Source organism: Giraffa tippelskirchi, chromosome 1 (assembly GCF_054371585.1).
Source record: "Giraffa tippelskirchi isolate mGirTip1 chromosome 1, T2T-mGirTip1v1.2.pri, whole genome shotgun sequence".
Taxonomy (NCBI): domain Eukaryota; kingdom Metazoa; phylum Chordata; class Mammalia; order Artiodactyla; family Giraffidae; genus Giraffa; species Giraffa tippelskirchi.
The window spans coordinates 157678793-157694681 of record NC_137275.1 but is presented as its reverse complement, the minus strand read 5'-3'; the positions used below and the strand labels follow the sequence as shown (position 1 = coordinate 157694681).

Here is a 15889-nt window from a genome sequence, read left to right as displayed (position 1 = left end):
CCACAGAGACACTAAACTTAGGTAATAAATTCTCAATTAACTTTAACAATCACTCTATTTGAATAAATAAAGCAGCTGAGGTGGTTACTGGGTACCTCCTTTCATCATGTCATTTAGATAACTTACATGTTAATAAGAAACTGGAAGCAGTACTGGGTAGTAGTTTCAAGAACTGAGTTTTGGAACTAAACTACCTGGATTGGAGTTTCAGCTCTAACCACTTACAAGCTGCAAGACCTTGAGCAAATTATTTTATTTCCTTGTGCAGCTCCACTAAAATAGGGATAATAATATTACCAACTTTATGAGAATTATACAAGTTAAAGCATGCCAAGAGCTTAGACTACTACTAGGCACAGGGTAAATCATCAACACGTCAGTGGTTCTCATCTGCCTTAGATAGGCTGTGATAAGAGTTTAAACAAAATGCTAATTATTTTTAACCTTCTTCAATTTATTTTATTAACTTACTCCTTTAATTCTTCTTGTTCTGATGTTCTCTATGTTACCACTCAACTTTGTACATATATCAATTAATGTAACACTTACCATACATTGTTACAATTATCTGTTTACAGGTTTCTCTTCCTTACTAGATTGGGAATTACTGACAACAAAAATCCCATTATTCATTTTGTATACAAGTTAAGATCTTTAAATACAAGAATCCTACTCTTCATCAGAAATGTTCAGTCTGGGGATAGGAAAAGGGAGGCAGGTAACTGTTTACAATTCTGAGTTCACTTATAATGAGGAAAACACTTGACGAAGAATTTAAATAATTTACACAATTTACCAAAGAGTTTCACAACATGACCTAGGAATGGTAGTAAGGAAACTAACATTTATTGAGTGCTTACTATGTGTCAGACACTTAGTAAGGTGATATATAAATTATCTCAGTTAATTCTCAAAACAACCTTCCAAGGTAGGCAAAACCTCCATTTTAATGTGGGATAAATGAAGATCAAAAGGTTACTTAACTTACTTAAGTATTACACTATACTAAGTAATCCCCACAGCCAGGGACTCTTAACTCCAAAGTTCATGCTCTTTCCATTATGTGATTCTAACCTCTTAAAAATCATAGTTACCGTTTATTGATTCCTACCATGTGCCAGGCACCATGCTAGGTACCATGCATTTGCTATTCCATTAATTTTGCAAAAATACAGCAAGGTAAGTATTAGCTCATTTTTCACAGAGAAATAAACAGGCTATAATCAGGTAAATAAATTAACAGAGAACTTATAACTAATATGCACTGAAGCACATATTTGTACTAGATTTGTCTCACTTCAAAGCTGTGCTCTTTTTATGGTAAAATACTGTATTTTTTCAGATTTTCTGCAGGGATGCAATTTGTATTTGACTGGTTTCAGAACATTCCTTTAAGAAAGGGTTATAAGATTTGCATAATCACTATTACTTAATATCTTTGTCCTCAACGGAACAATATGAATACAAAGTTTCCTGTATTCATCAAAAATTAACTGTTACTGTTCATTAACTATTGCTTTTAAAATGGAGAATGGAATACTATAAAACCACACAGCCTTTATCTGGTAATCTGTTTTTGCTCCAGGGCAACCCACTCCAGTATTCTTGCCTGGGAAACCAATGGACAGAAAAGCCTGGCAGGCTACACAGTCCATAGGGTCACAGAGCTGGAAGTGACTGAAAAACAACAAGCTACATAGAGGGCAAGTTACATACTCCCCCCTAGGGGGCTTAATTGATCACACCCAGAGTTTTACACTTATTGCTCCAAGTCACCTGGTCTCATAAAAATGTAACTGTCAAAAGTCAATTTAAAACATATAAAGAATTTCAACACAATTCCTGAGCCTAAAACACAGACACGGCAAAAAGTATCAACAGGCACCTCAAAATGGAAAACGAAACCTAAATACGGCCTCCTAATTAATGATATAAGCACAACCTAATGAAGTTTTTAAAAATTATGCTTAGATCAGCTCTAGAAGGAAGCCTAACAGGGAAAGATATAATTAAAAATAGATTTACACTATAACGTAGGCATAAAATTATAGTCGTCTATAATAAGGAGATACACTTCATCAGAAAAATTAAGGTGACTATTATTCCCAATCCAACTCTTTCCTCAGTTTCTTATTCTTCATTTTTACCTTCACCTGGTATCCCTGCCTATATTCACTCCTTGGCTCCTTGAACTACTCAGACTCCCACTTCAATGCTCCTAGATTCAGCATTCTCATGTTTAAAAACTATTCAACACATATACTTCTGTGAATCCTGATGTGAATGAATACTAAGACACTGACCACTATACTAAGACACTGATCACTGTTAAAATTAGAAACCCAAGGGCATTTTTATCATCAGCAATTCTGGCAAGAGCCTGTTAGACTGTAAAGTCACAGAAAGTCTAAATATGATTTTTGTTTACTAAATGTCCATATCTTGGCTAATATTTATATTCTTTTTTTTTAAAGTTGGCATTTTACTTTTATTTATTTATTCTAAGACTTAGATGAGGCTTAAAAGGCTTAGAATAGTGCCTGGTACACAGTAGGCATTATAAGAGTATCGGGTTTTGGGGGGTGAGGGACACAGAAGGCATTAAAATAAAAGGCCATGGAATATAATCAATTCTTTCACTCCTGTATCTTGGCATTTTGAATTGGTTCTCTAAGAATTTTCTCCATAAAGACACATATCTATAGTAATATTAACACAATTATACAACTGTTTCAAAATACAGGCCAGGGTATAATCAAATACTGTAGATTACATTACTTTCTCAGTCATTCCCTATAAGCAGCTCATTACTTTTTACACATTTGATATATTTTATTTCAACCTCATTTCCCAGATTGTATTCCTGATTCAATTATCTAAAATAGCACCACAAACCCAGAAACATATCCCCAAATGGCATATTTCCATCATTCAAACACCTTCTAAACCGTCAACTTTTCAACTTTTTCCTGAAGTTGTTCTATAATTACTCTACTTTTTCTCAGTGACACTTTGCTTATTTATACCTCCATGGTTTTGCTCACTTATTAACCACTTTTCATCTACCCAATCCCCCTTATTCTTCAAAGTCCTTTATCCTCTATAAAATCACACTATAGAACACATTGATTTATCCTCTCTGACATTTGATTGTATAGTCTTTACCATATACTTAACAATTATTAAATGAGGCTATTTACTAATTTTGAACCTTAGTTTCTTTACCTATAAGAAAATAACAACACTTGTCCTGTTTATTTTAATTGGTTTAGATGAACTACACAAAATGATTTGGTTGAAAATAATGACCATGTAAGTAGGAAAAAACCTTCCAAACCAAACTGGTTGAAATAAGTAACTTAAAAATATCACAAGCTTTTTCGTAACAGTCAGTGTATTGTGAATCATTTCTGTTTATTTTTTCAGGTTTTATTAAAAAATCCTCTCATTTTTAAAATTTATAATTCATTTCAGTCAACTCTACTTGCTCTATACAATCTACAATAGTATGCTACTGAAAACAACCAAAATGTCCATTAAGGAGGCTAGTTAAATGAACTACACAATACACAGAACAGAATCCTAGGCACTCATTTAAAATGATGGTACAGAGATCTATTTATTGCACAAAGATGTTCATGGTAAACTGTCATGTGGGGAAAAAAGCAGACCGCAAAATGGTATGTATAGTATAATCCTATTCAAAAGTAAAAATGCTTTGAAAGAATATGAAAATACATGTTAAACAGTAAATCTTAGTTATTAATATATCTTGGAGCATCATATTATGTGTGTTCATTTATTCATTCAATAGATTCCTACACAATGTGTCAGTTACTGTGCTAAGTATTAGAGAGCAAAACCAAAAATAATCCTTCTATTCTCAAGGATGTTACAGAAAAGAGGGGAGACAAGCATCAAAATAACCCAGAAATAAACGCAACTATCAAGAATAAATTTTATAAATAAGTATTATGAAGAAGTATCTGGGGCTGTAAGTATGCACAACTTGGAAAATGACAATGTTTTTATATTCTATAATATTTCTAAGAATAAAGAACAGGTTTAAATAATTGAAAATAAATTCAAAATTTACAAAGCAGAAAGAGGGCTCCCCTGATGGCTCAGTGGTAAACAATCCACCTGCCAGTGGAGGAACACAGATTCAATCCCTGGTCCGGGAAGATTTCACGTGCTGTGGAGCAACTAAGCCTGTGTACCACAGCTATTGAGCCCATGTGCCCTAGAGCCTGTGCTCTGTAACTAGAGAAGCCAGTGCAATGAGAAGTCGGTGCACTGCCACTAGAGAGTAGCCCCCGCTTGCTGCAACTAGAGAAAAGCCTGCACAACAATAAAGACCCAGCACAGCCATACATAAACAAATTAAAAACAAAATTATATTTTAAAAAAGCAGAAAGAAAAGTCTAATTCTGAAAATAGATTGAAATGTTTATGGGTCACAAAACTGCCTCAGTGCACTAAAATTAGCAAATCATTTTCACCCAATTTGTCTTTGTCCCTTCTACTAAAAATCATCTGCCATTACCATAAGAAGGTTTTACTGAACTGAAGATTCCAACAAATTTCAGGCATGGGTAATCAACAGAAAATGGACCAGGTTGACTACATAAATCCAGACCAACCACATTTAGTCCACCCTAAGTAAAGGTTTATAAATCAGCCATGGATGACACAGCTTACCCCAAAGCATATTCTACAGCAAGGGTCCCCAACCCCTGGGCCTCAGGATTGGAACTGGTGCAGGGACTGGTACTGGTTCTCGGCTTGGTAGGAACTGGGCTGTACAGCGAATGGCAAGTGAGCAAAGCTTCATCTGCCACTCCCCATCCCCCCCATTACCACATGGACCGTCACCCTCCCCAGCTATTCTCACCCCCGTCCACGGAAAAAGTGTCTTCCCTGGTGCCAAAAAAGCCTGGGGACTGCTGTTCTACAGAATACTATTACTTGAAAAAAAGTTCTGTATTCAAGTAAACTTGAAAAATACTAGGTTAAACAAAACTAAACAGTTTTCTTCAAGATTTTCTGCAGTCCTTAACACACCAGCTTAGAATCATATATGTGTAATCCTTAAGTCCAAAAGTTTCTGAAAACTAAAATTTTAAAAACAATTTATATTATATCAAAACATGATAAAGTGTTATGAGGTTCTTTATAGTCTTCATCTCATTTAGACTATCCATACATTTTCCTGTAGCAATTATACATTTGATTACAGGGGTTGCCCTAAGGTCCACTGGGGATGTTATTTAATAAACATTACATGTATCAGTATACCCTTCAAAAATCTGAAAATTTCTGAAATACCTGGTACAAAGCTTTGTAAGCTGCATTGTGGACCTGTATTAATGCAAAATGTGAATCTATAAGAGGAACAGTTCCCAAACCTATGACCATGAGGTTCACTTTTAAAAAGAGTAAGAAAGAAAACACTGGATTAGGATATGCCCAAAACCAACTATAAAAGGCCCCAATGTTACATATCTAATAAAAAAAGCTCAGGGCAAAGTCTCAGAAAGGCAAGTATACAGAATGATGTAAACAAATGTCTTGTTGTTATATCATTTTATGTAATACTGTTATGACAGTAAGAAGTTCAGTGTACAATGAAGAAAAATAATTGGTCTACGCTTACTCAGTACTAACAAGGGTGAGGAAAACTGTATTAGCCAGATCCTAGTATTTCTGTCATTGAAAACTGACTTTCTAAATTTGCTCTGAAGAAAAAAAGAGAAAGTGTATAGGAAAGTGCATTATTTTCTTCTACTTTATGCTGAAAGTCTTTTCTTCCCAGTAACAGGCTCTGGGATCATGCACAAGTACTCACTGAATTTGCTTTCGAGTTTTTTTTCATATACTTGTCTAGAACTGGACATGCAACTCCCACAAATTTTATTATCTGACCTACACACACTCTGAACTTTCTTAAAAAATGTAGCAACACTTTGTGTTTACAATGTAAACTCCTTTTAATTCAATCCTCAGGAGCTAATGTTTTTCTTCTGTGACTGGTAGTCTGTATAAGAGCTACATCAGTATCTATTCTACAAACCATCATAAATAAGTCATAATTACATTTGAACATATGAATAGTAGGTCATAAATGAACACTTAAAAGGTTTTAGGCGACAATGGTATTAATAAAACAATACTACATACTTTAGAATTGAAAAAAGTTTTTAAATTTAAAAATATTACTTACTATTTTAGAGGCTAACATTTCAAAGAGAACTTGGCAAATCAGTCAAACTAAATTTATATAGCCTAATGCATTGCTTGTAAAATTTAATGGATTTATTGCTGACAGTTATCTTAAAAAAAAAACTGTACCTTTTTATCATATGGATCACTGTGGATCACTCAGAGTTCAATAAATTAAGCCTGTTCTTGATAGTAAATTTTATACTATTTCTTTATCAATTATATATTACATACACATTTTAAAATATTTAATTGTATTTAATGATTTAAACAACTAAGGTATAGCAGCAACTATATCAACTAAACAAAGTTCACTTTCCTCATTTGCCAACTCATTAAGTTATTGTCAAATCTTAATTATCTTTGTTACTGAGGGAAGGAGTAAAAAACTGAAACCCACAAATGCTGATAAACCACAACCTGTTTCAGTAAAACATTCAAGCTTTTCCCAATCAGGCAACATTTCCTTAGGGTTAATAAAATGAAGCTTTTATCTCATCTATCCTATTGGTAACTGAGACAGAAATTGATTAAATGGCAAACAATAGGAAAAGCAAAAGCACCTGAGTAATTTAAAATGCAGTGCACTCACTCACTGAAGACTTTATTCGTAAGATTTTCTTGTTGTTAACGTTCAAACAGGCTTATGACAAATACAGTGAGTACTTAAATTTGGTGTAAGACAAACTTACAAATCCTTAAAACAAATAAGCTTCATAAGTTATTAAGTTGATGTACTTTTTTCCTTACAGATAACATTTTTTTCTGGATATGAAAATATATACTAAGAGAACTTTTCAGAGTGCTAAATATATATAATGTGGGGAAAATCTAAGACCCAGAAAGATAATCTAACTTGCCTTGGTTTAAGAAGCTAGCTGCTATGAACTTTAGTTCTAGGAATGATAGCTCCTGATATCAGTGCTTTTGCCCATTGCACGGAACTGCCCTTAAGCTGGGGAAAAAACCCTTCTTAAAAAGGATGGCAAGGATCACTTATGGAGAAACCGGTCCAGAGAATGTTCAAAGTTTTCAACTGAGAATTAAATTCAAATGTATTACATCGATATTTTGTTGTTGCTAGTATGTAAAACCTCTTCTGCTCTGGGCTTTAATTATGGGGACTAATATAAAACTTGACATTCAAACACACACAAACACACACACAAAATATACTTCATTTTGTCAATCAGAGCCTTCCATGATGCCTAACTGAAAGAACTACTTGAAGTATGCTAAAATGCAATCGTTGCTCATTGTGTCAGCTTACCAGATTTGTGCTTCTTGTGTTTTGCTTTCTTTTTGATGATCAGTAACTTATTCTGGATCTCAGGTTTGTAAGACTTGAATGCAAGGGAATGAAGACTTTCACGCTTTCTCTGTAGGTTTTCATTCAAAACATCTTTCAATTTCTTTTTTTTCTTTTTCTTCTTTTTTGCTCTCATTTTAGTTAGTTTGAGTTTCTTGTGGCTCTGCAGTGACTGTTCTAATAGAATATCCCTTACAACTTTGTGGCAGTTAATGTCTGGATGATCACTGTGGCTTCCATTTACATGTATCTGGCAAGATTTTAGAGCATTTTCTTTTAATGGGTTCGGTTCGGGCTTTACTCTGGAAGCTTCACCATATTTGTCCTGATTTTCTATAAACCTTATTTCACCTGGACTGAGAGGCTCTCCAAAGCTACTAACCTCCCCTGGACTTCCTGGTTTCTCTAAATTTTCTTTACAACAATCAGTTATATTCATTTCACAGGGCCTGCGAATTCTAATTTCACAGTTAGATTTCACTTCCGTTTCAACAGAGATGTCACGATTATCTAAGCTCATTTTAGCAGGGCAGCAGGTTGGATCAAAGTTAATTTCCTGCTCTTTTCTGAAGGCAGAGGGCAGGCCTTCTCTACTACACCTATGCTCTCCATTACTTCCACTAACATAGTCACACTTCAATTTCTCCAGTTTAATCCGAGGTACTCTTTGTATTTTAATAGGTGGAATTGGAAATTCTGGTGCCTGAAAAGGTCTTTGTTTGTAAATCCGTACATCTGCACCACAGAACTGCGGAAAATGTACATAAGCATTCTCCAAATAATCATAACCAAGAATAACTTCCCTGCATTCATGAATAGGCTGCCCAAGTACAGCATCTTGAACTTCCTTTTGTGTTTCGTACACGAAGTCACAAAGACCCTTAAGTATCCACACTTTTTGGTAGAAAGGTAGTTCATGAAAAGGTTTTTCTTCCAATGGATTAACTTCTCCAAGAACTTTAAAAAACTGAGGACACAACCCAAGTTTTTCAGCACAGTTGTCAGGATTTTCTGTCTGCCCTACAGCCGTGTACCACTGCTGCACTTTCTGTCTCAGTGCTGCTTCCCAGGTCCTATAAGGCAAAGTAGGTCTTCGATGTAAGGTAGGTCTGCGATGGGGAGGACTTAATAGAGAAGTCATTATTTTAGATAGAAAAGCATTACATTGAGGCATCAGAAGACAACGTTCCAATTCGTAAAAGACTATTTCTGGCAAATTTAAAATCTGCTGGGCTAAACAAAGGAAATGCCCAATAGCTGGAATTTCCCACATGGTCTCCATACAAGTTGGAGCTGCTTGAGCTAGAAGTTTTCTTTCCCATTCTTCTATTTCCTTTTGACTAGCTTCTTCTGCTTCTTTTCTTTCCTGCTCCCGAAGCCTAAAAAAATTTAACAAATTATATTATTACTACTTAAAATAGAGGATACCATAAAATACTGAATTTTAAGTATGTCATATTTATCTTCAGACAACAAGGCTTTCCAGTTTAGATGTACTGCTATTTTTCCTTTTTTTTTTCAGATGAAGAACTACACATACAAGTTGATACTGAGTTTTATGGATGGAGAAGTATCACTGACATTGCCACTCAAAGTAAAATTCAAATCACAATGTCCATCAACTTCAAAATAAATGGAAAAAAATTTTAACTGTTTACTAAACAAAAGCACAGTTTAATGTTTTCTAGAAGCAATATGATGTCATGTAAGAGCTATAAAGATGTTTACAACCTTTAATCCCATAATTCCATTCCTAAAAAGTTATACGAGGAAGATAATTCAATAGAAGCAAAAGTTACATGTCTGTCAGTGTTAACTGGAGTTCTATATAAGAAAAAAATACTATGAAGAAGTTGTATTACATAGCTGGGAAATAAGCTGGCTATGTTATATAGCCTTTAAATTAAAATTGTGAATATCATCTATAAACACAAAAAATATTAGAACACAGCACAGTACTTAACAAACAATATCAATAATAAATATATGCACATACTAAATAAGGAAATGACAATATTCTACACATAAATGGCTCCTAGGTCAGTGAGATTGAGTGTTTTTTTCCCCTTAAAAATCTCCTCATGTTGAAACTGTAAAAACAAACAAACAAAAGGTTTTCTTTATGGGCACTGCTTTCAATTTTCTTAAATAAAAAATTAAATTAGATAAAAAGATACAAGTCTTGTGAGTTTGCATTAGGCAATGGGTTTTTAGATATGGCACCAAGAGCACAGTAACAAAAGGAAAAATGATGAAGTGGACATCATCAAAACTAAAGCTTTTTGTGCTTTTAAAGGACATCATCAAGTGAAAAGACAATGACAGAATGGGAGAAAATTTTTTCAAAATCATATATCTAGTAAGAGATCTGTATCTAGAAAATGAAAGAACACATATAATAATAAAAATGGATAAAATAGCCCAACTAAAAATGGACACAGGATAACTTCTCCAATGAAGACATACAAATGAATAATAAGCAAATAAAAAGATGCTCAACATCATTATTCATTCAAGAAATGTAAATCAAAAACCAAAATAGGATACCAATTCATGTCTACTAAGATGATTATTGTAAGAGAGATAATAACAATTATTGGTGAGAAATGTGGAGAAACTGGAAACTTCATACACTGTAAAGGGTACAGATGTTTTGGAAGGCATTCTAAGAGTTCCTCAGAAAGTTAAACATGTGACCCAGGAATCCTACTCCTTGGTACATGTCCAAGAGAAATGAAAATATCAAAAACCTGTACATGAATGATCATAGTAGAATTACTCAAAATAGCCAAAGAGTAGAAACAACAAATGTCCATCAACTGTCCAATGGATAAATAAGAAGTGGCATATCCATACAATGCAATATTATTTGGCAATAAAAAATATGCAGTGCTGATACATGTTACAATACGGATGAACTCTGAAACATAATACTACATGAAAGAAGTCACCCACAAAATATCACATATTGTATAATTCCACTTTAATAAATGTCCAGAAATGTAGATTAGAGGTGTCCTAGGATTGAAAAGGTGTGGGAAATGGGAAGTATCTTAATAGTCTTTCTGTCTTGGGTGATGAAACATTATAAAATTGACTGCAGTGATGGGTGTACAACTCTGTGACTATACAAAAAACAAAAGGATTTTATATCTAAACAGGTGAATTCTATGGTGTTTGATACAATAAATCTGTATTTAAAAATGTTGAAGCATATAAGGTTTTAGGAGAGACATCAGAATATGACAACAAAGGGGGGAAAATGTAATAACTTCTCTTATTCCTGACTTTTCAAGAGTGAACTCTTCCTCTAAAACAGATATATAAAGATGTGATTAATTCATGAACTCTAAATGAAAACTGAGGTATAATGTCTGACATTGGCTATTTTTCTGCACTATCATATTATAATCTGTTAAAACACAGTAAGAGCACTATTTTAGCAGTATTGGGACTTTTCATTTTATTGAAGAAGCCTACTTTTATATTTCTGGCTGAGAGGTCACACTATAACTACCTTGCTATTACTGATAAAACAAATTATCTGATCAAGTAGTTCTGGTTCATTAAGGAAGCTAATAGAGAAACATATAAAATGTGTGATTTGGCATTTAAGTATATTAATTACATCTAGATATCCAAACAATGTTAGACATTTTAGCAAAAAAAATTTTTTTTTCAAAAGTGCTTATGGTTTTAAGGAGTTTCAGTTTTTCACTGAATGGGGGTGGTGGTGGGATGGTAGAATTTGGCTTCCCTAGTACGAAGCTGAGATTCCAAAAGCCCACAGAATTAGCAGAAAGGTGTACTAGCAATAACAGTCCCTTCTTCAGGCCCCAACTAAAGGCCTGAAAGGAAAACTGTCTTCACAATAGGAGTGGTGGATGGAAAAAAATAAAATCTCTTCGAAGAATTTATAACTGTAAGCTGACTAATGTGGATTTATTGCCCACATTCACATTTCCTGGGTGCTCAGAAAAGTTTAACATAGTCTCATGTCAAAATGTAGTCTCATGACTTGAACAGAAAAAAATCAAATCTCTAAGGCAATGCACCTTCTAACTGGATCTTAAAGAACTCCCACACGGATACAGTGACAAGGAACAAGTTCAAAAAAAAAAACAAACAAAAAAACCCCCAAAATGTAAAAGGAAAGAAGTTATTGTGAGGCTCAGGAAAAAAAAAGTATGACTTCTAAAAAAACTATAGATATGGGAAATTTAGGAGGTGGAAAATAGGTCTGGTGAAAAGAAACTGTAAACATGGGTAAAGAGGAGATTATTTTAAAATGGCAAGGTAGTATGAAAAAGAACTGAAGAAAATGAGTAAATATGGAAACTGAGAACTTAAAAGAAAAAATTTACAGTTAACGCAACAGAAATCATGGAAGCCAGAAGACAATGGAATATCTTTAATGTACTTAAAAAATAACTATCAATGTAAATTTCCATTCAGAGCAAAAGTATCTTTCAAAAATGAAGACAAAAATAAAGATACTTTCAAACAAAAATGCCCTAATTGTGATGAACAGAACCTCAGCCAAATGAAATGCTAAAGAATTTACCTCAAGTGGAAGAAAGGTCAGTGATACTAGACTGATGATTAGAGATGGGAAAAGAGTGAGAAACTGGAAATATATAGGTTAATCTATACAGATAGGGCATAAAATAATGATAAAAGTGCTTTGTGGAGTTTAAAAAGAAGACAAGATAAAATTAAAATATATTATAACAATAGCAAGTAAGCTGTGTTAGAGATGATTAAATTTAATAGTGTTTCAAGGTCCTTGTATTAATCAGGAAGATGGTAAAAATAATGATTAGGCTTTAATAAGTTAATGAGGCATGTGAAAATTCAAGGTAGGGACTAAAGTAATAGACTTTTAAACATACAAATTAGTAGAACCAGAAATATGGAAGGAAAAACATACAGCAATGAACACTGGTGGGATGCATGTTAACTAAAGCAGTACTCGGAGGGGCATTTATAGATAAGAATGTATATTTAAAAAAGAAGGAAAGTTGAAAATCAAATATTCATATTCATTAAAAGAAAAGAAAAACTAGAAAAATAACAGCAAATCAAAGTCCCAAAGTTGAAAGGAAATAGCAGAAATTAATGATATAAAACAAATAGAAAAATAATCAAATTCAAATGTTTGTTATTCAAAAATGTTATTAAAATTAACAAACGCCTGATAAGACTGATGAGGAAAACAAAACATACACACAAAAAACCAATATCAGAAATGAAAATGATGAAAATGGGTTTATAGATTCTATAATTTAATCCTAGATTCTACAGATATAGATCATACAATGTTATTGTAAAAAATTTTATGCCAAGAGACAATTTTAATGAATAGGCAAGTTTTTTAAAGAACACAAGTTAACAAAACTGACACAAGAACGAAAAGCTGAATAAACCCGTATTTACTGAAGAAACTACACACTTCAAAATCTTCTCTACATAGAAAAATTGGGGTCCTAAAGCCTTCACAAGAATTCATCTCAAAAATTTCAGTTAATGAAACAAAATATAAAACAGGCATGTTAAAGAAGCAAAAGAGAGAATTAAAAATAAGTAGTAAGAATTTATCAGAATGATTCAGAAAGATTTGTTTTAAAAAGGAACTTCTAAAAAGAAGAAAATACAAACACAAAAATAAAACACAAAAAATAAAAGTCTAACAATCAACTGGAGCACTAGAAAATAAGAATACAGAAGTGGGGTAGGAGTGTGGTGATGACAGCAAAATCTGAAGAGATAATGGCTAAGAATTTCCTAGAAATAGTGAAGGATACAAATCCCCAATTCAAACGGCCCTAGAAAATAAGAGAACCACACTTGGGCATATCATAATAAAACAGTAAAACATCAAAGAAAAAAAATCTTGTAAGCAGTCAGAAGAGAAGAAAAGACAGATTACATATACAAAAATGACAAAAACATTGAGAGATTTCTCAATAGCAACAAAATAAATGCAAAACAATAACTATCATTCATGGATAAGGATAAATTAAAGTTATTTTCATTTAGATAAAAATCAGAACTCATTCTAAAGTAAAAACTTCTAAAATGTCTTCTGTTTCCACCTGACGAAGTAACAAGGAGTCAAATTTACTTTCCTACCTGAACCAATCATAAAAATCCTGACAAAATACATAAAACAGTGGTTTGTAAGAATTTAAGTATCAAGCAAAGGACAGTGATCTCAGAGAGATGGGAAACAGAAGGTGAGACCAAAAAATGCTGCAGTTTGCTGCTTTCAGAGAATTTTCAGGCCATGATGCAGGAAGGGAAACCCAGATAAGAGTCTAGCAGACTCCACAAGATGAGAAGCCAAGAGTCCAGAGATACCAAGGCAGTCAGAGTCTACAAGAGATAAAACTCAAGAGGAAAGACCTGCATAAAGTGCAAAGTATTTTTACAGAGTCCTCTTCAACTTCAGAGCAATGACTAGTGTATGCATGCAAGGAAATAACCCAAAACTAGGTGAGGGAAAAGTACCCAAAAGATTAGAAAATAAAGTATTTATTCCCACAAGCACACTGGAAAAATTCAAAATTCAAAGGATCTTAGACACCATCCTTTGCACAGTCTTGCACAGGTAGTAGAGACTAATTAGCCCTAGACTGAGCATTGCTCTGGACTCAAGTAACAAATGATAAAAGATCCAAAATGACCAAACTGTTTCAAAATAATTAACTGCATTTCAGAAAAAAAGCTCTAGAAGACCTATAGAAATATAAAAATATCTGGCACCCTCCAAGATAAAACTCATAATGTTTGGCATCCAAACCAAAAGTACTAGGCATACAACAAAGTAGAAACACATGATCCATAATGAGATAAATGATCAATCAATCAAAATAGACCCATAAATGAAACAAATGGTAGGATTAGCAAATACGGTCATTAAAGTAGTTACTAAAACTGTAATCCATATAGTCAAAAAGTTAAGTAGAGACATGAAAAATTAAGTAGTGACATGGAAGATATAAAACAGATTCAAGTTAAACTTTTAGAGACGAAAACTACAATGTCTGAGATGAAAATATACTGAATGGGACTAATGGCAAATTAGACATAGCAGAAGAAAAGATTAGCGAACTTGAAGATAGTAATAGAAACTATCCAAATTTAAAGATACAGAAAAATACTTCTACAGTATATACTTCAGGAAAAAGATGATCACAGAAGTTCTAAGATGAAAGAAGTATTGAAGAACAAATCAACTGTGAACCATGTGGGTAAATAAACATTATTACAAAAAACAGTAACAATAATGTCAAGTTTGGGGTAAAAAGTGAGATAGAGCTGAATTATTAATCAATAATACATAAAACAGATGAAGCAGAAAAGATCCATATTAAAAGAAAAAGAGCATGTAACTTGCAAATAAGTGGAAATACTTAAGAGTGAAATAAATCTTCACTTCCACAGACGGATGTCAACAGATAATGCCAAGCTGAAAAATCAAGAACTATTAATAGCAACATAAGCATATATTAAGAAATATGGAAATAATTACTAGAAAAATTACCTAAAAAGTTAAAGGTAGATGTTTCTGAGTCATGAATTCGAAGATGAGCTGAAGTAAGGGTTGCTGTCTTTCATTAAAAGCCTCAGTAGTACTATGTGACTTTTAAACTATACAGCCAATGAAATTTTAAAAAATTTCATGAATCAACTTTTTAAAAGCTAAAGAATATTAGCCAGGAGCTATAAAAGAGCTAAAATGAAAAAGATTTATAGATACTGTATTTCTTACCATGTTAGATTTATGCATATTATGTATCTTAACATGAAACTGAGTTTCTCTACACTAAATATATACTGAGAAGGGTAATCATTTATTCATTGTTCTGTTAACTAAAGAAAAGGTATTCAATTTATTTCTCATGAAATGTAACTTAAGAGTTTAAAGGTTTGGTATAGGAAATTGTACCTGTTCGAATATCAACCATCAAAAAGTGCATTTAGTATACTTGGCACTGAAACTGATTTCGGTCAACCATGTCACAATAAATTATGCTGTTTCTGTATAGGTGAAAGAGTAATAACTAGTGCTCAGGGAAGAAAATGAAATGAGGAGTTGGAGCAGACCAAAACACTTTTATGGACTTGTTTTTGCCTAAAACAGCGTTAGCAACCTTTGGCCAATAAAGGCTAGAGATACGGCAATTTCAGACACTATTCAACTTACAGATGGGGACATTAAGGACATAGAAGGACAATGAGATAATTTCCTTAGGCTTACATAGTGTATTAGTGTAAGAACCAGCAATATAAACAGTCTGCCATTGGTAGGTTAAAGTTAGCACCAACTGGCTTACTCTGGGAAGAAGAAAATTT

The 15889-nt window shown here is 33.2% G+C and overlaps 1 protein-coding gene across 3 annotated transcripts in view; it reads right to left on the bottom strand.

Annotated features, from left to right (window-relative positions):
- BRD10 (bromodomain containing 10) overlaps positions 1 to 15889 on the bottom strand; it is a 102700-nt gene that overhangs the window by 37843 nt on the left and 48968 nt on the right. For all 3 annotated transcript variants that reach the window (XM_081500773.1, XM_081500781.1, XM_081500790.1), the window contains one exon: positions 7493 to 8910. In XM_081500773.1, the coding sequence (XP_081356899.1) occupies positions 7493 to 8910 (1418 nt within the window). The remainder of the gene's footprint in view (positions 1 to 7492; positions 8911 to 15889) is intronic.